General features: G+C 40.6%; 1 protein-coding gene across 5 annotated transcripts in view; it reads left to right on the top strand.

Moving 5' to 3' along the window:
- DDR2 (discoidin domain receptor tyrosine kinase 2) overlaps positions 1-26,185 on the top strand; it is a 169,236-nt gene that overhangs the window by 127,754 nt on the left and 15,297 nt on the right. For 4 of the 5 annotated variants that reach the window (XM_053606316.1, XM_053606318.1, XM_053606315.1 and 1 more), the window contains 10 exons: positions 4,161-4,263; positions 5,333-5,564; positions 5,878-6,025; positions 6,413-6,518; positions 10,454-10,637; positions 15,603-15,846; positions 19,246-19,308; positions 20,158-20,288; positions 23,499-23,709; positions 25,666-25,889. In XM_053606316.1, coding sequence (XP_053462291.1) covers positions 4,161-4,263; positions 5,333-5,564; positions 5,878-6,025; positions 6,413-6,518; positions 10,454-10,637; positions 15,603-15,846; positions 19,246-19,308; positions 20,158-20,288; positions 23,499-23,709; positions 25,666-25,889 — 1,646 coding nt within the window. The remainder of the gene's footprint in view (positions 1-4,160; positions 4,264-5,332; positions 5,565-5,877; positions 6,026-6,412; positions 6,519-10,453; positions 10,638-15,602; positions 15,847-19,245; positions 19,309-20,157; positions 20,289-23,498; positions 23,710-25,665; positions 25,890-26,185) is intronic. The other variant, XM_053606319.1, reaches the window with a different exon arrangement.

The following is a 26,185-nucleotide window of genomic DNA, read 5'->3' as shown; positions in this document are numbered from 1 at the left end:
GAGGGAGGGTACAGGAGGGAGGACACTGGGTTGTGGGGCTCCCGGAGTTCCTGGTCAGGGCGTGGGGAGACCTGGCCAGTGGGGTAGTGGTCCCAGCACAGCTCTTACTGGGGTCGGGTGGGCGCAGCTCGTATAGAGGGGAGGGTGCTGCTGGTGCGTCCCGGCGCAGCTCTTCTGGAGGTGGGAGTGTGCCCATTCTGGGTCCCGGCGCAGCTCTTCTGGAGGTCTGGGAGGGTGCCGATCACGGGTCTGGAGCCCAGTTACTTCTTATCATTCAAGGTTTTTGCCACTGTGCACCTGTACATATCTGCAAATGACGGTTTGAGCCCGGCCCCTGTCAGCTAGACAACAGTCACAGCTGCAACAAGGAATGGCTGGGCATTGTGGTGGGCGCCTGTAGTTCCAGCCACTTGGGAGGCTGAGGCAAGAGAATCGCCCAAGTCCAAGAGTTTGAGGTTGTGGTGAGCTATCACGCCATAGCACTCTACTGAGCAACAAAGGAGACTCTTGTCCCAAGAGTGTGTGGAGAGGAGACCCCCCTTGTTCATTTCTTGGTTCAAATCTGACCTGGAAAATGTAGCAGGTGGTGAGCATGGACGTGTTCCAGTTGGGTAGATGGCCATTTTTCTTGCTGAAGGGGTCTGCATATGATTTTGCTTAACTTTGCATAACCATCAACTGGTTCATGGGCCAGAACCATCCTTCCCTTTCCTAGGGTCAGATTAGAGTCTGGGAGCTTTGCTTGGTCTGACATAGGCAGAAAGTCTTTCTCCCCTTACAGTGTGTCATGGCTACAGTGTATATCCTCATTCTCCAAACTCAGGATGTCCCCTAAGGATAGCAATTCATCTGTGTTCATACCAAGCCTGGGCTTTATGCTGCTCACAGGAAGCCTATTCTTTTGGTGTTCACTACTTCTCCAGGACACTTCCAGGAAATGGGGCTCAGTATCTGCAGTACTGTAATTTGCCTACCTCTGTCCCCTCCCAAGCCTAGGGAAATCACACCTTTCTTCTTGCCATCTCTGCTCCACCCTGAAGTCCCTTAATGAGGGCAGGCTTTCTAGAGGCCCTTTGTCTTCCAGAAGTTTCTTATTTCTGCCTTGTAAACATAAATCTTCCATGGGCTGCTTTGGAAAGGGGATTGAAAATATGCAAATCAAAATCTCAATATGTTATTTTGCTCCAGAGATGTTTATTTGAAAAGGTTTTATTGAAATATACATACAATAAACTACACACATTAGAAACATGCAGCTTGATCAGTTTTCATGTGTGTATAAACCCACAAAATCCCCACCGTAATCAAGATAATGACCATATCCATCACTGCCAACTAGTTCTCTGTGCCCCTTTGTAATTCTTCTGGCCACTCCTGCTTGCTGGAAACCCAGGAAACCACCGATCAGCTTGCTGTAGATCCTGCTTGCTTGGAATTGTTTGCATTTTCTAGAGTTATGTATAAATAGAAGCAGACAGTACACTTTTTGTCTGAATTCTTCCACTTAGCATAATTGTTTTAAAATTTATCCACCTTGCACCACGCATCAACTCTGGGTCATGCTGGGTCTAGGGTAAGGCAAGTGACATGTGTAGGGGGCAAAATGCAGTTGGTTCTTTATTATTGTTATTATTATTGCCAGAACACTTCGTATGAGACCTCAACTCTTAACAAATCTTTAAATGTAACACATGGCACTGTTAGTTATAGGCACAGTGTTGTACAACAGATCTCTAGAATTTACTTGTCTCATATGACTGAAACTTATATCCCCTGAACAGGAATTCCCCATCTCTTCCTCTTTCCAGTACCTGGAACCATCCTTCTACTCTTCTGCTTCTATAAGTTTGGCTGTTTTCGACACCTTGTATAAATGGAATCGCACAGCATTTGTCTTTCTGTGATTGGCTTATTTCACTCAGCATAACATCCTCCAGGTTCATCTATGCTGTTGTGTAATGCTGAATAATGTCCCGCTGTATGTGGATCTCACGTTTCCATTATCTGTTCATCTGCCAGTGGACATTTGGGTTGTTTCTATGTCTTGGTTATTGTGAATAGTACTGCACTGAACATAGGAATGGAGACATTACTTTGAGATCCTGATGTGGATTCTTTTGGGTATAAACCCAGAACTGGAATTTATGGATCATATGGTGGTTTTATTTTTAGTATTTTGAAAAGCTCCCATACTGCTTTCCATAGCAACTTTACCATTTTGCATTCCTACCAATGGATTACAAGGGTTCCAATCTGTTTACGTTTTTACCAACATTTGGTGTTTTTTTTTTCTTTGCTGTTGTTGTTGATAATAGCCATCCTGACAGGTGTGAGGTGCTGTCTCATTGTGGTTTTGATTTGCATTTCCCTAAGGATGACTGATGCGGAGCATCTTTGCATATAGGTATTGGCTATTTGTACTTCTTCTTTGAAGAAATGTCTATTCAAGTTCTCTGCCCATTTTAAAATCAGGTTATCTGGTTTTTTTTTTACTCTTGTATGAGTTCCTTATATGTAGTATTTTTTGGATATTAACCCCTTATCAAATGCTACACACACACATATATATGGTTTGCAAATATTTACTCCCATTCTGAATGCTTTTCTTCCCTTTGTCCATTGTTTCCTTTGTTGTACAAAAGTTTTTTAGTTATTAGTTTCACATATTTTTGCTATTTTTGCTGTGCTATTGGTATCATAACTCCTATCTTTTCTTCTAGGAGTTTTATAGTTTTAGGCTCTATGTTTAAATCTTTAATTTATTTTGAGTGACTTTTTGTGTATGTTGTGTGATAAAAGTCTAATTTAATCTTTTCATGAGGATGGCCAGTTTTCCCAGCACCATTTGGTGATAAGATTACCTTTTACCTGTTGCATATTTTTGGCACCCTTGATGAAGATCTATTGACCTTGTATGTGTGGGTCTCTTCTGGGCTCTCTATTCTGTTCTATTGGTCTGTATGTCCACTTATATTCAAGTACCATACTGCTTAAAGTAGCTTTATCATGTATCTGGAAATCTGGAAGTGGGATATGTCCAACTTTGTTCTTCTTTTCAAAATTGCTTTGGCCATTTGGGGGTTATTTTGGTTTTATATGAATTTTAAATTGTTTTTAAATTTCTTTAAACAATGGTATTGGGATTTTGAAAAGCAATCAGTTCTTAATTGATTTCATTTTCTTTTTTTCTTCTCACAATGGATTCTGTTTTCCTGCTTCTTTGTATATCTGGTAATTTTTTTATTTTATAGGACACTTATACTAAAAATGTTTTGTTGTATATCTGAAATGATCACTTGGCTATGTATAGTGAATTCTATCTGCAGCTCAGTGTCTGAGAACTCTGCCCCCCTTGGTGTCTCTGGAGCACTTATCTTTGTGTCCTTACCTCAGGAAATTCTCCAGGCTCTGCCTAAGCTCTCGATTATCGTGTGTAGCCTGGACATATTGTCATGGCAGGAAGCTGTTGTAATTGTAAAACTTATCTTGTTTGCTATCTCCCAGAGACTGCTGTTCTTTGTTGTTTGATGTTCATTATCTTAAAACCTAAATTTTCATATATTTTGTGCTGTTGATTGTTTCACATAGGGGGACAAATCTGGTCCTTGTTCCTCTGTCTTTGCTTGAAAGTAGCAGTTAGAAGTTATTATTTTTAGCTGGTAGCCAGAATATGGTACAAAGTGGGGCCAAAATTGTAATTTTCTCATAAGAGAGTTTATTGGCTTGTAACAGCTACCTAAGACAGTAAGTCTATGGACCATCAGGGTACCTGGTGGTTGTGAGGATAATCTACTACTATTAGGAAATTGATTAGAAATACACATCTGCTAATAAAAGAATGAGGGATGGGCCCCTGAGGTTATACCAAATACTGAGCATGTATCAGCATCCTATATTATGTCACATTACTTGTTTGAGTTTGTTACAAAAGACAGATTTGGTCCAGTCTTGGAAGCCCAAATTGTGTTTGGAATCACAGATTCCTTCTACTAGGAAGACAAGTCTAGTAGAGTCAGGGCAGTCAAACTGGGGTCATAGAGGGACTTTGGAAGTTTTAAGTTCTCTTATTCCTTGTTCCAGCCATCAGTGACATTCTTTGTTGGGGCCTCTGGAAATAAAAACATGTGCTTTCTTTTCTTTTTGGTCTTCTCCTGGTCCAGCTATATGCCGCTATCCTCTGGGCATGTCAGGAGGCCACATTCCAGATGAGGATATCACAGCCTCCAGTCAGTGGTCAGAGTCTACAGCCGCCAAGTATGGAAGGTGAGGATGGCTGCTTGGAGAAAGCCCAAGTTCTGGGTTGGACAGATTTCCTAGAGACAAAGCTCTGACAAAGAGAGGTGGTACTTACAGGAGGTGATGAGAGTGAAGGGCCTGTCCTTCTCTGTATGTTTTCAGGGAGAGAATTCAGGGCTTGGCCACATTGTTGGGCTTGCAACCCCATTCCAACCACAGAGGCCCTTGGAGCCACACCACCCACAGTGAATGGGCTCATTGATGTGCAGTGGGTTTGCCTGAGCTGCTGCAGACGGGAAAGGGGCAAATTATGTAGGACTTTGGGTTAGTCTCCGTGCCTCTTCTCAGTGGGTATCTGTGAAACCTTGCTCACCCTAAAGTACTGACGGTTGGCAGGGCTGCAAGGAGCCACAAAGAAGTGGGCAGCATCTGTGAGCAAAGGCAGCCTTCTAGGGGAGAGGGAAAGTGAAAAGAGGTTCCCAGAATAAACCTCATATGAATTTCACAGTTTTGCTCAGGTGTAGCTTGGCCTGAAGGTAATAAAAAAAAAAAAAACAGATTATTTACAGTCCCCTGAGTTGCTCTTACCCTCGCCCCCACTGTGGGTTCCCATGGCTGCTTGTGGGCTGTTGTGGCCATCCCGCCTCACTGCAGAGCCCCTGCTGGAGACTCTCCCCTTTGTCCCTCCCACCCCACACTCACAGCTGGGTATCTAAGCAAGAAGTGGCCAGCTTCCTTACTCTGAGTCTGAAAGTGGGAGGGGAGATAAAAAATGACTCTAGAGGGGAACAGAGGGTAGGAAGGGTTTGCTTTCCTTCAAAGTTTCTAAATAAGCATGGGAAATAAAAGTGGCATGTTATCTGAAGGTCTAGGTCCCTGGTGGTGACTGTCTCTGAATTTCATGGTGCTCTGGGGAGAGGGACATGACCACAAATGGACACTGTGGAGGCAGTTAGACCTGTAGGAGAACCCAAAAAGTTGATTTGGTTTGGGCTCTTAGCCTATTCTGTCCTCTCAGTGCAGGGCAGCTGTGAATGGGTAAACAGCCCTGTGGTTTCATGGTTTCTCCCTCTCTCCACAACCTTCACCTCTCAAGGCTGGACTCAGAAGAAGGAGATGGAGCCTGGTGTCCTGAGATTCCAGTGGAACCTGATGACCTGAAGGAATTTCTGCAGATTGACTTGCACACCCTACATTTTATTACTCTGGTGGGGACCCAGGGACGCCATGCAGGGGGTCATGGCATTGAGTTTGCCCCTATGTACAAGATCAATTACAGTCGGGATGGCACTCGCTGGATCTCTTGGCGGAACCGGCATGGGAAACAGGTAGAAAGAAGAAACGTCCAGACCGTGGGATGTCCAAGACCATATTTTGACCTAGGCTAGAAGAAGAAGAGCACAAGTTATCTGTGAGGATGTGTGTGACCCCAGACCTGGCACGCCCTTGTCAATGTGCACCCCAGCGCGAAGGAGGGTGGGAAGTGGGCACAGAGAGGAATATCAAGGCTGCTGGGACAGCTGAGTGGACATTTTATGCTTCTTGAATTAAAAGGAGAGGATTCATCACAAAGTTGATGAAGAGTGAAGAAAAGGGAGCATGATTTAATACCATATCTTCACTTCTCTCCTTTCTCCTCAGGTGCTGGATGGAAACAGTAACCCCTATGACATTTTCCTAAAGGACTTGGAGCCACCCATTGTGGCCAGATTTGTCCGGTTCATTCCAGTCACTGACCACTCCATGAACGTGTGCATGAGGGTGGAGCTTTACGGCTGTGTCTGGCTGGGTAGGTCTCTAGCACAGGGAGCTTAGAGACCTTATTCAGAACCCCAACTCCTGGGACATAAAGGCAATCAAATCAGAAAAGGATGGGATCACTTATCTCTGAAATGAAGTGATTCCCTCTTGGGTAGAGTAGCGAGGAACATTGCTCATTAACCTGTGGCTTGGTGCCCCATGCCTGGAATAATGAGTTCAGAGTGACTCTTCTGACTGCCACTGGGGAGTGGTCCTCAGCAGTGCTTCTTGTGTGTCCAGATTGAGTCCTGGTGGACAGACAGGCTGTGCAAACTTGTGCCCTTGGAACCCCACATGGCTCCCTTGGATAAGTGCCCCTGAGCAGCAGGCGCATCTCTTCCCAAAGGTGCTGACACAGCTGTGTTTCCTTTGGCAGATGGCTTGGTGTCTTACAATGCTCCAGCTGGGCAGCAGTTTGTACTCCCTGGAGGCTCCATCATTTATCTGAACGACTCTGTCTATGATGGAGCTGTTGGGTACAGGTAAATTCTGAGAAAATTTGATTGCCAGAATGGGAAAAGGGCCACTAAGAGAGAGTAAGATTTTATCATGGCTTGGGATCAATAACCAATCAATCAGCTAACTAGTTTTTGGTCCCTGTACTAGGCATTTTGAGATAATTTAGAGGAAGAAATGTACATGATCTTTATTTCCAAGGAAATTCAAGCCTACTTTGGGAAGACAGGGTAATCATACAGAAAAAAATAATAAATAACTCAAAGCAAGGGCTAAACTTTGTGTTCTAGCTTTAAGTATGATATTTTTGACCTTCAAAACAAGACATATGTATGGTCTGACACAAAATATTGCTCCACTTATAGGAACAAAGGGCTAGAGAATTGAAGTAATAAGTATACTAAGTTGGGCAGTTCAAGAAGTTTAGGAAGAATGGACCCCATAAATATAAAAGTGTTAAAAGAGGGAGACTATTAAGGCTTATGATAGATGAGGAAAGTTTCCAGGATAACATTAGGCATGAAGCAGAGGAAGGTTGGTAGAAAAGAACAGAGAGAAGGAGGCAGGGCTGAGGAATGGCCTGTCTGTGGCAAAAGCTGGAGCTGGAAACAGCAGAACAGACCAAAGGGTAGGCTTGGGACAGCTCAATGGAGAGCCGTGCTGGAGTGTGTATGGTCAGATCCAAGAGGAATCTAAGGTTGGATAAGAGATGATCCTGCCTCTCCCGTTTCACCAATACTTTTCTCTCCTAGCTCATTCTTTATCTGTAAATATTGAACCTGGGAGAATGGTCAGACCATAGTAAAATCCAGGCCAGACGACAGAGGTTGATAGGGGTTAAGAGAAGATAGCAGTAAGTGAAGGAAGGGGAGTGTGGAATTATAGCCTTCCACTGGCCTAGCTGTGGAGAATCAACCATGGCCCCCAACTGCTATCCCCACTCTTGATGTCTGAGTCATTCAGTCTTATATTCCTAGTCATTTCCATTCCATGTCCTCAGTCACAGTTCTTCCTCATTTGCTTAAACTGTCTTGGCATTAATTCACCCAGCCATACCACAACAGGCATAGTCAAGGCATAGAGGAAATAGGAGATCAACTGAATTCTGTTGAGCTTAATAAATCTTTGTTAACTGCTACTGCAAAAAATTTGGCTAGGCATGGTAGATATTCATGATAATGAAAGCATTGATTCTACCTTTAAGGAGCTCACAATTTGGAATGGAATCTAAAGGAGGATATGCATTACTACTATACAAGGATTTGAGTTGGAGAGAGCCTGCGTTTACTCTCGGGCAGAGGGGTCAAAGGAAAGAGTAAGCTTAGTAGGAAAGCACAAGATTGGGAGGGAAAATACTTGGATTCATGTTATAAAATTTATTTCTGTTTGCTTTGAGGCTTAGGGATTAAAAATGTGTAAGAAAAGTATTTTGTAAAGGTCAAATGCTATCCATATGTAAGCTGTTACCTGATTGGAGGTCCAGTACAGATACAAGATAATAGATGAAATTTGACTTGGGCCCCAGAGGATGGGTAGAACTTTCACAGGTAGAGAATCTTGAAATGGAATTTCTAGGCAGAGGAACTAGCATGAGAAAAGAATACAACCATGACCGTAAAGTTTAGGGAAATATCTGGAAAAAATTAACAGTTTACTTAATCACAGGCCATTATTTATGTAGCAAAGAAGTAGATGAGAAGCATAACAAGAAATATTATGTCATATTTTGGAGGAACTTGAAATCAAGGTGAGGAAGAATGAGAAAGGAGGAGGAAGAAGAGGAGTTGTTGTTGTTTATGAAAATTATCATCAACATAATGAGTTATTGATGATTTATAAAGGCCAAGACATGATTGGAGCTTGAGACAGGTTAATCAAACAGCATGGAAATTTCTCTACCTCTGAAAGTTTTGTCCATCTTTGGGGCCCAGTTCATATTTCATTTGTTCTGTCCTGTCTTTACTGGACCTCCCATCGGGATTGGTACTTTAGAAAATACCCATTTGAGTGGAATGAGGGATATAATAAGGGATATCATCTAATTTCAAATTTTGTCAGGTGAAAAGAATTAATGACCAAGGCCATAATCATGACTGAGGGAGTGGTAATAAGAATGATTTAAGGAACATTTGACATCTGTTTGGCTATAGGGGGCAAGACAGCAGGGAGAAAGAATGTGTCAGATGAAGCTTGAAGGTCTAAGTGACTGAAATGATGGGGATGACATTTTTTTCACTCAACAAATATATGTTGAGTGTTTACTGTGCACCAGGTACTGCAGCAGGGGCTGATCATGCATTTAATTTAGGATATAAGCAGAACATCCAAATAGAGAAATAAGGAAAGTGCTGGAAGTATGGCTCTGGACTTCAGAGAAAATATAAAAATTAATTACAGAAATTTTGATGCAATGCATTTCTACTTAATAATCAAGGAAGTAAAATTATCTGGTTGAGCTGGCTGAGTGATGAGATCCAAGCTGCCTAGGTCAGGAGCTCAGGAAATAGATCGTCATAGTAGAAAAAGTGACTTGATGAATTAAAAAGTTTCGAGAGTAATATGTACTTGTAATAATTATTATAATTCTAAAGTATATATGGTAAACATGGAAAGTTTCTCCCTTTTCCACTTGATTTAGTATTGATCAAGGAGAACCTGGCAAGCATACTTTTAATTTTTTTTACTTTTAATAAGACTTTCAATGGATTTATTTTTCTGGAGATAATGGGAAATATATTTATTGCAAGTAAACTTATGTTCTCCTAGCCTTCTGATCTGTAGAGAGAGAAAAAGATGGAAAAACCTTGGAAGGGAGATCCAGGCTCTGGTCACTGTGGATAACGCCAGTTGAATTTTATAATTTGCCAAATATTTTTCAGCAAATAAATATATTTAAAAATGTATCTGTGAAGCTGGCATAATTAGTCTTTCTTTGCAAATCATAAGTTTTACCTATCATTGACTTGTCTCTAAATCTCAAGCGTCAAATCCCTTATGCTTGATGGTGAATATTCCAATCTCTTCATTTTGGAGACTCATGATTTATCTTTCAGAGTTTGAGATGAAGAGCTTAAGGACAGAGAAGTTCCACACAATCAGTTCTTGCTCTGTCCTTCCATAAAAAGAAGAAGGAAGGAGGCCTCTTTATGTTCTTCAAATAGTCAAATGAATGTAAATATACTTATGTCCCATCCAGAAGTCAGACTTCTGGCAAGCTCAGTCATTTAAAACAGAACCTCACACTCAGGTTAACAAAAAAAAAAAAAAGGCTACCAAGCTAAACACGAAACTAAATCCAATACCTGAGACTTTCATGAAATACATACATTTTACTTCCTGGGTCTAGTATTCTGCAAATTAAATTAAATTAACATTAAATATAAATTTAGAGATTACATTTTACCCCTTTAGTTTGATGGCAAGGTCAGTTGTTGGAGCTGTGGGTAGAAGAGCTGAACCATGGTTCACTGAACCATGATAACATACAGTCAAAAGGGTTCAGAAAAATTTCCAAAAGCTCTGACATTTATTTGGTGATGGGGTAAGTGCTACTATTGATATTTACTCTGTTAGTCATTCTGTGCCCTTATTCATTTCTTTGTTTACTCAATGAATAAATCCATCAAAGGCATTTGATAATATTGAGTCATTATATCGAGGCTTATAGGACAATAGATTATACAAAGCTTTCATATAAAATGATAAAATGTTATTTAAAAGTTTCGCTCCTCAAGGGGTAAGCATCAAGTATGTTGTACAATTGATTTATATGCAAGATGAGAAAGTTGATATCATAATATATATTGAATTATTTATAATCCTTCAATTCCAAAACAATAAGCTTTTACAAAATCTAAGATAAAAAGCTCTGATAAGAAGTAGCTAGGTGAAAGCTCTTGTATGTGGTGTGATTAACTCAGGCTTCCTTCTCCTTTTCCTCCTCCTTTCTTGCCCTGAGCAGCATGACGGAAGGCCTAGGCCAGTTGACAGATGGAGTGTCTGGCCTGGACGATTTCACCCAGACACACGAGTACCACGTGTGGCCCGGCTATGACTACGTGGGCTGGCGGAATGAGAGTGCCACCAATGGCTACATTGAGATCATGTTTGAATTTGACCGCATCAGGAATTTCACTACCATGAAGGTCAGCGAAATGAGGCATGGTAGAACTTCTTCAAGGAGGCTCACATCATAGTGTGGCAGAGAAAACATAGGCTAGAAAGAACTCCAGCTAAGCCTAAAGCTGATATATATGTATATATATATATGTATATACACACACACACACACATATATGGATGAAGCATCTATCCCACAAAGGCAAAAATGACTGGGGTTTTTGAAAGTCATGACATAGCCTTGCTCAACTCTCAGGTATGTGACACACTCTTATTGGTAAGAGTGGCTCATTGCAAGTCTGATTTTCAATGAGAGTAATTTCAACTATTCTCCTCTCCTGGACTGTGTCTTCTACCCCCGCTGCCCTGAGAAATCGTAACAGAAAACTTTGTATTCTTCTGTGCTCAGAGATTTTTGTTTTCTTGTCTATTATAACACACCTCTTGTCATTCATCTGATTCTCTTATTAGACCAGGCTTCTCCAAGGTAGTGACTCGGCTTTATGATCTTTGTGTCCTAGTGCCTGTCACTTGGATAATGTTTGTGTACGTGGCTTGATAAATATTTGTGAATGAACAAATGATACCCTTAACTCCTGCTCTAACCATTCATAGTTATAAATATCTCCCCTACTTTGGGTAGAAAGAGGAGGAGATATGCTAGATGGGAATATGACATTGGAAAATTGTATTTTTTATAAACAGAAACTAAAGGAGTGTGGGGCCAAGCAAGCGTCTGTTACTCCTGGCTGGGTCAATTTCTGGATTCTACACCCCAAGCCGAGTATGTTGGTCTGTCTTCTTTATGGGATTTCAGTGACTCTGTCCAGTTCAGGGAGTTAGCAGGGGGTCAGGGGCTAATAGCATCCAATCTGGTTGCTTTTTGTATGGACTTTTCTTCCCTTCTGTTCCTTTCTCTCATTGAGATTGAATAAGGGTCAAGGGCTAACCTAAGTCTGCTGTAAGGCCTAAAATGTAAATTTTTAGATGTTTTTCTTTAGGCTAAAATATCAAAACCTGAAAGTCTCTATTAAAACACAAATACTTTACCTGGTAGAGAGTAAAATACTAATAAATTAAATCTTCAGTGTAGTAACAGAAGTTATGTTATTGGCTTTTTAGCACATGGCAGTGAGGAAGGAGGAGGTAAATTTTATCAAAGGATGTGTCAGAAACCAGGAGGCCTCGGAAAGGTCTAGAATAGATGGAGATGGGGCCTGTGATGGATCATGGTAAATGCAGACACTTGAGAAGAGCTGGGGCCAGAGACTTTAAGGCCTGATTTTCATTTTCTCTGAAGCAGGTCTGCACAGGAAAGCCCAGAGTTAATGTAAGGGTGAGGACATCTCTCTTAATAAAATGAATTTTCTAGTACCTGGCTCAAACAATTATTCTCCTTTTCCTTTATTCAATCTCAATGAGAGAAAGGGATGGAAAGGAAGAAAAGTCCATACAAAAAGCAACCAGATTGGATCCTAATCCCGAATTCTAGGCTTGGGGAAAAGGAGGAATGAAGGGGGAAAGGCTATATGTCATCTTCCTTCACTGACATAGTTAAAACACACCATTAAGATATATGTATACGAATGCATTTAAAAACCATATTGTATTTATTAAATAAGTATGCACATCCACATGGGAATGGATATAAAAAAGAGGTCCCAGGAGCTGATGTGGTTCACATATAAGTGTTACTGGTTTATGAAGGAACTTGAGAGGACTCCAATGTAAGCCCCAAGAAAGAGAGTGGGCAACATGGACCCCTGTTTATCTGTTCTTTATTATTATTAATAGTTGGGTGCAGAACACTAATGGCCAGGCCGGGTGTGGTGGCTCACACCTATAATCCTAGCACTCTGGGAGGCTGAGGCGGGTAGATTGCCTGAGCTCAGGAGTTCAAGACCAGCATGAGCCAGAGCAAGATCCCCATCTCTAAAAATATAACCAGGCATTGTGGGAGGTGCCTGTAGTCAGCTACTTGGGAAGCTGAGGCAAAAAAAAATCGCTTGCGCCTAAGAGTTTGAGGTTGCTGTGAGCTGTGATGCCATAGCCCTTTACTGAGGGTGACAAAATGAGACTCTGTCTCAAAAAAACAAAAACAAAAAAAAGAAACACTATGGCCAAAAGGAAAATTAGAGACTTCCTCTGTGTGCACAGAGTCCTCATTTCAATATTTGTTTTCTAAATCCATCTGATCTTTCTATCTGTGTTACTAATTTATCAGCAGTATTTGGTATTATGCTAGATTCTGGGAATAAAGAGGTATATAAGAAATGGTCCCCCCCATGATCATATTGATGTACACAGCTATGATTTAATAAAAAAAAAAGAAATGGTCCCTCCTTTGGGATAATTTGCAATTCCATGAAAATACCGTTGATTTGTCAGAGGAGGTATGTATGGTGGTCACAGAATGAGGAAATCTGCATTATGATTAAGGGTTCTTTGTAAATCAGAATTTGTTATTTTTTACACAAACTGGAAGTCAAAAAGAAATGTATGTGTATTATATTATTCCCAGATGTTAGTGTGGCAATACTTCCTAATTGGATTAATAGGTATTAGTTAAATGAACAGATATTTAAGATGAGAACAGAAGGATCAACACATGCTCGATCTGCTAATTCATTGTTCAGGGATGGCTTTTTGGCAGTTGTAAAACATAAGTGTATGTAGCTGTGTGTAACATATTTTCATAGTTTTTTGGGGGGGATGTGCATAGTAACAAAAATGTGCTTTATGAGGAAGGGTATTTGTAGTGATGAATAATGTGTATATGTATCTGTGAGGACATATATAAAATTCACACTTATAGAACTTTGGGAGAATTTCTAGTACCACAAATAATGAAATATATTTTAAACTCGCCATAGTTATAATACGTAATCAATGGACTGTGACTTTCCTGATTCCTCAGCAACTTTTGTTTAATAAGTTTATCCCATTAAAGTCATTCAAAAGCATGTTCTACAATGAAAAGTTACCAGAAACTTCTTAGGAGCTTACTCAAGGCCAGTCTTTTCAAGGCCAAAGAAGTCTCCAGCATATTTTAATTTTTGTGAGACAAATAAAAGGTAAAGAATGACTTTCAGAGCACCCATGTCTTCTAGAGAAGAGTCTACTTCCTATACAAATTACTGATCATCTTCTCCCACTGACATATAGTTAAAACACACCAGTAAGATATATACATATAAATGCATTTAAAAACTGTATTGTATTTATTAAATAAGTATGCACATCCACATGGGAATGAAATCCTATGCTATTTGTTTGCATTCCAGGAGAATTTTCAAAACATCTGTGGGAGAAATTCTTACCTTCCCCACAGGATACTTATTCAACGCTTTGCAGATCTCAGAACATCTGAAAAATATATTGAGACTGTGCATGATTTTTCTTTGATTTTTTTCTTAGCCTTGTTTTATTGACTTGTGTTCAATAAACTGGAACAGTTAATTGGTCCCAAAGAAAGTATTAACAACATATGTTTTCATCATTAAAACATGTGAAGGAAAATCCAAATGGAAAAGTTAAGATGGTTTGCTCCATTTCTGTGTGGCATAATATGTGGAAAGAGTGTGCTGGGCTGGGAGGCTAGGGTTCTAGACCCAGGTCCAGCGTGGACTGATCATAGGCCAAGTCAAACCTCCTGATCACAGTGGTTGGTAAATAGAGAGTTGGACTAGATGAATTTTACAATCTCTTGGTTTTCTATTCTTGGAGTGTCCCTGCTTTGTTTCTTTACTCATTGTTATTGCTTCTTCAGCTGAATATAAGTTGTGAATGGTAGTCCTGTATTGACTACTCAGAAATCAGAGAAGGGTGGTGGAAACAGTTAAAGGCTTCCAACTCAGGACCTAAGCAAGACATTAAAACAGAAACAGAAAATAAATTCCCAGAACGAAAATGATGTTTTACCAACTTTTGAAGTCTTCATTATTATTATTATTTTTTTTTTTTAAGAGACAGTCTCACTCTGTCACCCTGGATAGAGTCTGGTTGTGTCATAGTTCATAGCAACCTCAAACTCTTGGGCTCAAAGCCATTCTCTTGCCTCAGCTTCCCTAGTAGCTGGGACGACAGGCACCTGCCACAAGGCTCGGCTGTAAATTCAGAAGATGATGGTCAGCAAAGCCCCATTTCCCGTGTAGGTCTGAGCCAGAGGAAACGTTACTGAACTATCACTTGAATTGGTTACAAATACGCACATTCTCTATATGACAGCAAGGCACTAGAGAGGGACTATTGTGTAATCTTTGTTCTGATGACCTGTAGAAGCCTGGTAAAATGATCATGGCATCAGGCAAGAGGATTCAAGTTAACTTCCAACAGAACTTTTCTCATCTCACAAATATCTATGCAGAAGATTTGATGGTTTCATCAGAATGGCTTTACTACAACTGAATTTAATGAAGAAAGAAGATTAAGTCTGTGTCTCTGCCTGAAAAATGCTAACACATGCCATTTGAAATGAGATTGCTAAAAAACAAAGATAAAATTGTTTTGGGGTATCTATTATTTTAGGTTTCTCACCTAACCCTGTTGAAAAGAAATTGACTGGCCTTGAGATGTACTTCAGAGGAAGTGGGATGACAGTTTTCTTTTTACCTCAGTTCAGAATAGCTTGAATCTGAGTAGACAACACTGGTTCACAGAATTATAGATTAAAGAGGGTTCCATGCAAGGAAGGACCTGCGAGGATGCTGGTCCAGCCTTCATCTAACAGATGAAAAAACTGCTGTCCAGCAACAGGAAGTGAGGTAGCCAGGAGCAGACAGGGCATGGCTTCATTACTAAAGGCACAGTTCAAATTTTGTAAGCCACTGTGAAGTTCCCAGAAGAGAAAACTCAGAAGCGTGCAAAACATGGATTGTTTATCAAGGGTGGTGCTTAGGGGCAAGTCTGAAATCTTACTGGCTTGCTTTACACTGTGTCCCAACACAACCGGCAGTGCTAACCTGTCACTCACATCCCTCTTTCTCTGCCAGGTCCACTGCAATAACATGTTTGCCAAAGGTGTGAAGATCTTTAAGGAAGTGCAGTGCTACTTCCGCTCTGATGCCAATGAATGGGAGCCTAATGTCGTGTCCTTCCCCCTTGTCCTGGATGACGTCAACCCCAGTGCTCGGTTTGTCACGGTGCCCCTTCACCACCGAATGGCCAGTGCCATCAAGTGCCAATACCACTTTGCTGACACCTGGATGATGTTCAGTGAGATCACCTTCCAATCAGGTGGGGAACATGGGGTCCCTTAGGGAAGTGGGAGTGGTGTGATGAAGGAGGAAGACCCATCCAGAACTTTCCATTAGCAGGTCTCTGAGAGGTGCAAGGTTGTACAGGTGGCTTCTCATGGGTGGTTAGAGGGAGTCCTTAGTGTGACTAGTTCCAATTGTACAGGGATGAGAATGGAAGTGAACAGAGTATTTACCTGACTCTTGTGCAGTAAAGAATTTTTAAAAATGAGATTACAATGTGTTAAAAACTTTATATAAATTAATGTAGTTAATAGGTGTCCTGTTAAGGGGAAGCACATCTAAACATTATTAAAATATTTAAATGAAGGTGTCCAGATATACACAAAAGTAAAGAGAACAATAGGCCTCCAAACATCACTCAGCCTACTAACTGTTGATATTTTGCCATACTTGTTTATTTATTCCTTTCCTTTTTGCTGTAGTATTTTAAGCAAATCTGAGATATTATTTAATTTCATTACTAAAAATTTTAGAATGCACCTAAGAAAATAGCATCATTTTTGTAAGCAGGATCCCATTATAACATCTAACAACATTTATTACTAAATAATTCTTTAATATCACCCAGCAGCCTGTCCATACTCAATTATCCCTGATAGTCTAATAAGACCTTATCTAGTTTGCTTGATCAAATCAGGACCTAAATAAGGCCCTCTCAGTGTATTTTTTTGTTACATCTCCTCAATGTTTCCTTCTTTTGTATTTTAAATATGATTCTGGTTTATCTGACTGCTTTCTATGGTGTTGTTTTACTCAGGTGTCTCTTCTCTGTCACTCCTGCTGACTGGAGGTTATGTCTACAGGTTAAATTGATTCAAGTTCAATATTTGTTTCTGTCAAGAATTCTTCATAGATGGTATTGTATACCTATGGTGACCCTCATCACAGGGGTGCCATGTTGGATCCTGTCACTTTGACAATAAGATGAGTTCCCAGTTTTAGAGAAGTTCTGCACATTCCCCATGAACTTTTACATCAGGTTCTACCTTCCGTGGATGACCACTGTTCACTTTATTAAGGGTCCTAAATGGTGGTTTTCTCATTCTTTCATTTCTCTTGCATTTCTTGGCTGAATTTTTTCTGAATAGAAGAACTTTTCTTCATGCACTTGCTTACTCTGAAATGTAGCTCACAGTGGAAGATCCAATGAAAGGCTCTTGACTTTTTCCCTTTAATTGTTAAGTTTTCATAACAGTTTTTTCCTTTTAAGTGACTCATTTTTTTACTTTCAATTATCAGAGTAATGAATGAATGTCTTGATGCCCTAGCCACCTTCAGTGATGTCTGATGAGTTTTGTTTTACACCATTGGTAGGGTTTTGGGGGGTATCATTATGCACTCAGTGCTTTTTACAAATTCAGTGTTCTATTGGAGTTGTTATTCTTTTATATATTCAAATTGTTTGTCTTTGACCAGAGTTTGCATCGTTAAGCTGGCTCTTTGTTCTTTGGTCTGACCCTATAAGCCTTTGGTAACTTTCTTGTTTTCTGAAAGAACAAGGTATTCCAAACTCATCTTGGGCATTTACTTCCCCAGACATGGAATCAACCATTTCTTCAAGAAATCTTGATTTCTTTTAGTGGAGAGTGGTATTTAAACAACACAAACTGGGCAACAAGAATGCTCATTATTATTGAGTTGTCATTGTTCGTTGGATTTTTCAGTGGAAAGGATTACAGGCGTAAGCCACTGTGCCCAGCCCTGCTTTGATGTTTAAAAGAAGAAAATTTCAAAATGGTCTGCTCATTAAGGCTTGGCACTCTTAGCTCAGTGAGTAGGGTGCTGGCCACATACCCCAAAGATGGCAAGTTTGAGCTATCCCAGGCCTGCTAAACAATGACAATTGCAACGAAAAAATAGCCAGATGTTTGGTGGGCACCTGTAGTCCCAACTACTTAGGAGGCTGAGGCAAGAGAATCACTTAAGCCCAAGAATTTGAGGTTGCCATGAGTTGTGACGCCATGGCAGTCTACTGAGGGCGACATAGTGAGACCCTGTCTCAAAAAAAAAAAAAAGGTCTGATCATTAAAATGCACTGATAAGAAAATAGAGTGTATTTTTAGAAAATCAGGTTTGGTGCCTTTATAAATCATTTTATATAAGTATATAAATTGTTTTTATATAAGTTATTTTATTATTTTATATCAATATCTCTTGAGAACAGAAACTGAGATGCTCAAAAGCAGTTCCATTTACACTGTAAGTTTTAACTGAAAGACAAACAGATTTCCTCCATCCTCAGAGAAATTGGTCTACCATCTTATTATAGCTAATTCTAGCTATAGTCTATGGCTTTTGACCCCCAGGGTCTCTTGAGATCCAAATCCAATGTTATGACAATATTAGTTTTCACTGGAGCCTGAGGACTCAATTCAGAAAGTTTATGTAGATGCTAGATACCTCCTTATTTGTATAAAAATGTTTAGAAGACAGAAAATTAGGATTTTTGGCAGAATGTCTCTTAGGAGGGAAATGCATATTCCAATTCTTGATCTTCTTAATTAGACAAATCAGAGGGGAAAATTACCAATATCAACTAGTAAATACAGTTTTGGGGTTTATCCTCAGAAGCTGCAAAATCATAGCAGAGAATACCCCAGTGTCAATAATCTATGAAGATGAAGCCTTAATTTATAAATTAGGGGGATAGGCTGAGGTATAGTGGAAACCCTTTTATAAAACAATTCCATTTCCTTGAAGAAAAGAGCATCTTAGCATTATGTCTGTTCCAGGATCCCTCACTGTATCCTCTCTCTATTTTGCACAAGCAGGGTCTGGTTCCTATGCTTTCTGGTAATGTACGGTTGCAGCCCCTTGAACTCTTATTTCTTAAACGTTTTGTACCATGGCACCTAGTATATAATATTTGAAAGAAAAATTTTGCAAGAAAATATTGTCCTTCTATATAGATCAGTGGTTCTCAACCTTCCTAATGCTGCGAATTATTTTCATTGCTACTTCATATAGTAGCCTTCATATAATGGCATACTTCATATAGTAGCAATGAAAATAACTTTATAGTTGGGAGTCACCACAACATGAAGAACTGTATTAAGGGGTCGCAGCATTAGGAAGGTTGAGAACCACTGATATAGATGAATGGTGAGACTTCTATTTAATATGTTTATAATTTTGTTTTCACAAAAGGCTGGTGGCAACCAACTAAATTGAGTTTACAATGTGGTAGGTCACAACCCACCTTCAGCAAAACCACTAGCTGGGGTGGCGCCAGTGGCTCAAAGGAGTAGGGCGCTGACCCCATATACTGGAGGTGGCAGGTTCAAACCCAGCCCCAGCCAAAAACTGCAAAAAAACACAAAAAACCACTAGCTGCCTATCTTCTTCCAAGCTCTGACTCACCTTTGTTTTATAACAGATGCTGCAATGTATAACAACTCTGGAGCCCTGCCCACCTCTCCCATGGCACCTACAACCTATGGTATGTGTGATTCCTAATTACAAAAATTAAGTTGAAGGGATCTCCTGGAGGATGAAGAAGGGTGGAGATTTGCAAAGGCCAGACTGTCTGTGTGGGAGGCTTGACACCAGGTGGGTTTGGATGAAGAGCAGCCCTGGAAAGGTAGGACAGTCTACCTCAAAGTTAAGGTCTCAATAAATTCACTATCTTTGCTACTGGTTCATGTGATTCTTCAGCTGAGACAGAATCTGGACTTTCCCCAGTTGCTCCATGAAAGTTCGGGAAGCTTGGAGCAGAAACAGGGAAGGGGACATTTCTAGGTGAGACTCATGGTGGGGATCTCAGTGAATGGGTAGAAGTCTATGAAACAAAACAACTGGTCTCTCTAACTGGAGATAAATCTGTCAATGTGTGTTCATTGCATCAGGCAGCCACTGGCCATCCTAGCCAGCAATCTGAGAAACGGATTGAATGTCTCCAAAGAGAATTCTCTGCTACCTTGGCGTGTCTCAAAGAATACAAAGAGTGAACCTCGTTTCTCACCTATTTTACGTGAGGTGTGATTAGGAAACTGTAGACCCAGCCCATGGCAATACTGGGAAAAAATTTGGAGAAAAATGGAAACGCTCTTCATTATCCAGTCTGAGACACACAGAAGAGGAGTCTCCTGTTCCATGGAGGAGGAATATACTCCATGGAACATAGGAGCAAAATACTAGAAAAGTAGCAAGGGCAAGAATAAGCAGAAGTATGAAGGGACCATCCTGTGGCCTTATCCTCAGGGGCCAGGTCTGCCTCCAGTCCAGTCCCTCATGCTTTTTCTTGCATCATGAGATGATTATATTCTCCACTTTCTCTTCCTGGTCACAGACCCAATGCTTAAAGTCGATGACAGCAACACTCGGATCCTGATTGGCTGTTTGGTGGCCATCATCTTCATCCTCCTGGCTATCATTGTCATCATCCTCTGGAGGCAGTTCTGGCAGAAAATGCTGGAGAAGGTGAGGAGGTGCTGCATGGGCATGACCTAGGAAGCTGCTTCTTCCTTTGCTAAGTCACTATTGCCAGGAGTGAAAGGCGAATTATGAGAATTTATAAATGGCTGGAGTTAACAGGGCCTGCCAAGAAGCCGAGGAATGGAGGAAATTGTTATTGAAAGGAGCCAGAAAGGAATTAGCTAAGACTATGTTCTAATTTTTAGAATGGAAACATTATAACCTTCCTAGAAAACTCAGAAAACCCTTCCTGATATACTGCATCTCAAATTAGGCATTTTCCTTAAAATTTTCTGATTCATTGGGTTTTGGGATGGAGTGTAGGCATCTGTATTTTTTTTTAAATTTAACAGTGATTCTGATGTGTATCTGAGATCAAGAATCATTCTCCTAAATGTCTAGCTAAAATTTCTGAAAGATGTTATTGAAGTTCCTTCTCTTCTTTTTTCTGTGTCTCTGTGTGTGTGTGTGTAGAAGAACATCCAGCCTCATTCATATCTAAGCCGATCTTCTCACAATTCTATTGATTTCTCTGTTAACTTGAAGGTTATGATTACATATCCCTCTGAGTCCTTCCTGAGACTCTTTCTGTCTAAGTAAAATGATCGGAATAGGTTTTATCAAGTTCATCTAACACTTTATACTGTACAAAGAATTTTCTCATTTATGGTTCCCTTTGAACCTCACTGAGTAATAATGAGATAGGCATGGTTATATTGAGCTATTTTTTTTTATGACAAAATGTGATATACTCAAGGTCATGCAACTTATATTTAATCTTCTGTGTTCTTTCCAATTGTTAATATCAAAATATGCTGGTTTCTTTCTTCAAAAAAAAATATGTACATATATGTTCCATCAAAGATGGAATATTTGTGGCTTTTCTTGGTTTCTTGGATCAGAAACTTGGTTTCTTGGATAGTAACTCCCCGGGAACTGCTGTTGAATGCCTGATTCTCTTGGAGTCTCTGGAGTGAGTGTTTCTGCCTTTGATCATGGATACCTTCCCTGGTCAGTGAGTTCTATCCAATAGATGTAGAATGTGAGAGGTCATGGAAAGTCTGAGCTGAGGGGCTTTGAACTGCCTACTGAGGGCAGGGAGTAAGAGGGAAGAGATAGTCTGATTGATCTCTGTGTCCATAGGTAGTCTCTCTGAAGAGCCCCAGGCCTGATAGAGAACACTCCCGAAGAGGGAAAGGGCACTGTTGACAATGGGCTTGAATCTCTATAATTCTTTGTATTAGGACAGGAGAAAGGAGACTTAGATTAGAGAAGTGAGAGACAGTCACCCAGGCAAGTAGCTGCAGTTCCTTCTGATGTGTTCCACATTCAGGTTCCTGAGATGCTTGCTTTAAAGTTGTTAGGCAGGAATATTTCACAGAAGGTATCATCACCTTGCTTCCCGCAAGGACCTTTACAAGTACTCTGAATTACCAGATTACCAGATTAATGCTTTCCATTCATAAATAGTACTAGACTAAGAAGTAGAATCCGCAGACTCACCCATTGGCATGAGTGTGTTTCAAGGCATCAGTGGGGAAATATCAAAACCTGTCTTGCAGAATTCTGGAACTCACTGGTGAGGCCCTCTGTGGTGGGGGTGGTGAAGCTGGTGGACTGAGCTTCATCAGATAGCTAAAGTGAATGTGTGTCCTTTTGGAATAGTCTGTTAGAACCACATTTTAGCCGAGGGAAGAGGGCCCCTGTTTTCTTCTCTATCAGCTTTTTCTGTTTATTTGAGCCAGAATTTCCCACACTTCTTTGGGTCTTTCTTGTGAGGCCTGATGGAATATCTTCATCAGCTTCATGTTGGATTGGGGACACTCTAGGCAAAAGGGAGAGCCAAAATTTTGCCCTTGATTATTTAACTGGTCCTTCAAGATATTCTTTCTAGTCCTAAGTAAGGTATTTCAAGGTGTTGTGGAATGACACTCAGGATTTCTTCCTAAGGACATAATTTTATGTGGAAAATCTTTAAGCACATGCATATAGTCTAAGAACATTACTTAACCTAGTTTTTTAGGCTATAGCATTATTTGTAGGCTACTTTTGAGAATATCCCCAATACTCTCCTTGAGAGATTAAACCCTCTTTAACTTAATACCTACTATGTACTAGGCTACCTGCTCAGGATGGGGATGTTAGAGCAACGAAGTACCTTTGAGTTTAGTGGAAAAGCAGACATCCTAGTTTCTCCATTGGACACCCACATGGTTTGTGAAGGTGAACAACTTTACACATTTCAATCTAAGTAGTATATTCAGATGCTGGCATTTTCCTTTTGATAGAGTAGGCATATCACATTAAATAAGATCACACAACAATTAGCTGTCTTGTTGCTCTTCTTGCTGTGGTAGGTGTAATTCCCTCTGGTATTACCAGATACCTACAGCTTTCCTGTCCCACTCCATAGCCATTTTATTTTTGATTAGGAAATTGTGGGGTCAGGGGCAATTATTTTAATATACAGTGCCAGGACGATCAGGTGAAATATTGATTTATTGGGTTACAGCACATTCATTGAGTTCATGAACATTTTAATTAAAATTAAAGGGTAAGTCAGGAAAACTTGTTATTAAATAGAACATAGAACACTCCATAAGATCAAGAAGATTTCTGTCTATTGATAGGTTCTTAAAGCATCATGTAAATAATGCTTTTAAGGCAAGGTGCAGTGGTCACACCTGTTCACACCTGTAATCCTAGCACTCTGGGAGTCAAGGCAGGTGGATCATGAGCTCAGGAGTTCAAGACCAGCCTGAGCAAGAGTGAGACCCCCGTCTCTAAAACTAGCCAGATGTTGTGTTGGGAACCCGTAGTCCCAGCTACTCAGGAGGCTCAGGTAAGAGGATCACTTAAGCCCAAGAGTTTGAGGTTGCTGTGAGCTATGATGCCATGGTACTCTACTGGGGGCAACAAATTGAGACTCTATCTCAAAAACAAAAATGCTTTTATTCAAATACTTCAGAATTTTCAGTTTTGGCAGCATAGACATCAGGAAGTCAAATTCTGCCTCAAAGAAATGAAGAATTATTCTAAATTATTCTAAGTTCCAAGTTCCTACATCATAGGCATTTGTGGAACCATATTGCATCCCTGTCTCTTACAGAGTTTCTGGGTTTAAACTGTAGTAAGATGTTATTTGCTTTGAGTGGAAGAGTCAAGTTTTGGAAGGAGAGGAAGTAATATGTCCTTCTGCCCGTCCTTTTCTTCCAGGCTTCCAGGAGGATGCTGGATGATGAAATGACAGTCAGCCTTTCCCTGCCAAGTGATTCCAGCATGTTCAACAATAACCGCTCCTCATCTCCAAGTGAACAGGAGTCTAACTCCACTTACGATCGCATCTTTCCCCTTCGCCCTGACTACCAGGAGCCATCTAGGCTCATACGAAAACTTCCGGAGTTTGCTCCAGGGGAGGAAGAGTCAGGTGCAGATGACATAGTGGGCGGGAGGTTGAGGGAGAAGCCTGGAACAGCGTGGAGTACAGATCACATTCCTGCATCTTGTTAACCATAATGGTTTTTAGTCTATGCTGACACCTGGAGAAGTCTATGTTCTCTTTCTAGACTGGGTCTGCAGCTGCTCCTAGCCCCATTTGGGCACCTTTTCTTTGCTTGTGAACATGAAATGTTTGGAAAAAGAAGTAATAATGAGGTGTTACTAAAGTGATAACACCAGGTCCTGCAAGGTGGCTCCCACCTGTGATCCTAACACTCTGGGAGGCCGAGGCGGGTAGATTGCCTGAGCTCAGGAGTTTGAGACCATTCTGAGAACAAGACCCCAACTCTACTAAAAGTAGAAAAACTAGCTGGGTGTTTTTATGGTGGGGCCAGTAGTCCCAGCTACTCAGGAGGCTGAGTCAGGAATATCATTTGAGCCCAAGAGTTTGAGGTTGCTGTGAGCTACAATGATGCCATGGCACTCTGCCCAGGTTGCAGAGTGAGACTCTGTCTCAAAAAAAAAAAAAAAAAAAAAAAATTAAAAAATCCAACAAAACCCCCAAACCCCAAAACAAAAACCAAACAAACAAAAATCTTAGGGATGGTACCAGAAAATAATCCAACCAGTCCAACCTCATTTTACTTACAAGCAGAGTGAGAAGGCCTAGACAAGGGCACTCAGCCAGCACCAAGCTTCATGAGGGATAAATTCAGGACTAGAATTTCACCTGGAGAAAAAAATAAATGGATGAAGCTAATGAATTCTAAGATCCTCAGTTCTGTAGATATCAAGATAATTGAGTTTTTAATATCTTATTTTTGTTAATTGCTTTTTGATAAATATTTGTTAAGATAATATAAGATTTCATTATACAAATAAGTGTTTCTTGCCATTTCTTAATAAAAGCATTGAGATAAAAACAGGACAACAGGTAAAATAGCACCCATTGATTTAAGTCCTAATGTCTTTTTTAAAATGCTGCAAGTGACATCAGAAGGGAAGCTGGGGTCATCTCTGAAGCTCTGAGCAGCTTTTCTATAAGGCCATCTACCTAACAGGGAACCAAGTCAAGAGGATTTGTGTTCAGGAGAGAAGAGCAGGCCTGAGCCGGATGCAGAGGCTGACAGGACTAACTATGACAGCACAGGAGTTTTAAGGAAGGAGTGTGAAAGGATTTTGTATTTTTTTTGAAGGAGGAAAAGAAACTACCCCGTTTCCCCGAAAATAAGACATCCTCCAAAAATAAGACCTACTTATAGGAAAAATAAGACGTCCCCTGAAAATAAGACCTAGCGCATCTTTGGGAGCACACCTTAAAATAACACACTGTCTTATTTTCGGGGAAACAGGGTAATACGTATTTTACCACCCAATAGAGAGCATTGAAAGAGCACATTAAATTCAGGTAATTTCACAATGACAGCAAGAATCAAGAATATAAACTAATTTATTTCCTAGACTGAACTGATATAATTTATTTTTCTGAAGGTTAAAACATCTCCCACCTCATATTTAACATTTCAGTTAGTAGGTATTTTAAACTAGATCATATACCTTTAATCTAACAGCCTTAAATTCCTAAGATAGGTGCTTAAATCAATGGCAGTGACTTAAAATTAAGGAAATGTGTTACTAACCCTTAAACCTTTAATCCCCCCACCCTGATACACCCTGAACTTTCCTATAGCTTCACCATACAGTGCCACAAGATTAGCTAAGGAAGTTGTTAATGATCATGCATTCTGAGGAGAGGAATGAGAGATAAAATGGTCTGAAGGTCACAAGAAAGTCTCCAGATGTGGCAAAACCATTCTCTAAGTCAGAATGAAATGAAGTAGGTTAGGCTATCAGGGACATGTTCTAGCCCCTTCTCAGGTTTCATCCTTGATGAGCTCTCTAAAGATGCCCCCGGGTATGAGACTGGTTTTCCTTGTCTTCCCAGGCTGCAGTGGCCTGGTGAAGCCAGTCCAGCCCAGTGGCCCCGAGGGTGTGCCCCACTACGCTGAGGCTGACATAGTGAATCTCCAGGGAGTGACAGGCGGCAACACCTACTCAGTGCCTGCCGTCACCATGGACCTGCTCTCAGGGAAAGACGTGGCTGTGGAAGAGTTCCCCAGGAAACTCTTAACTTTCAAGGAGAAACTGGGAGAAGGCCAGTTTGGGGAGGTGAGTTGACCCTTTGAGTAGAGCTTTGGTAGGTCAAAGGAAGTAAGTAGCTGGATAAACATGGATAGTAGAACAAGTGTCCCTTTCAGAAGCGGATTCATAACTGAAGGTCTCCTCCACAAGTCTCACCTTGTGTTATCCTCTGGGAGACTAGTCTTGGTCTAGCCTCACCTTTCTCAAATAGCTGTGGAGTTCCTGAAATTTCTGGTTTCTATACAGGAATTTTTAATACAGACAAATCACTGGACTTCAGATAGCCTGAAAAACATTCAGCAATTTAAAAAATGTCAACAATA

Source organism: Nycticebus coucang, chromosome 10 (assembly GCF_027406575.1).
Source record: "Nycticebus coucang isolate mNycCou1 chromosome 10, mNycCou1.pri, whole genome shotgun sequence".
NCBI classification, from domain to species: Eukaryota; Metazoa; Chordata; class Mammalia; order Primates; family Lorisidae; genus Nycticebus; species Nycticebus coucang.
The sequence above is the reverse complement of the archived record's forward strand: the minus strand, read 5'-3'. Positions and strand labels throughout refer to the sequence as shown.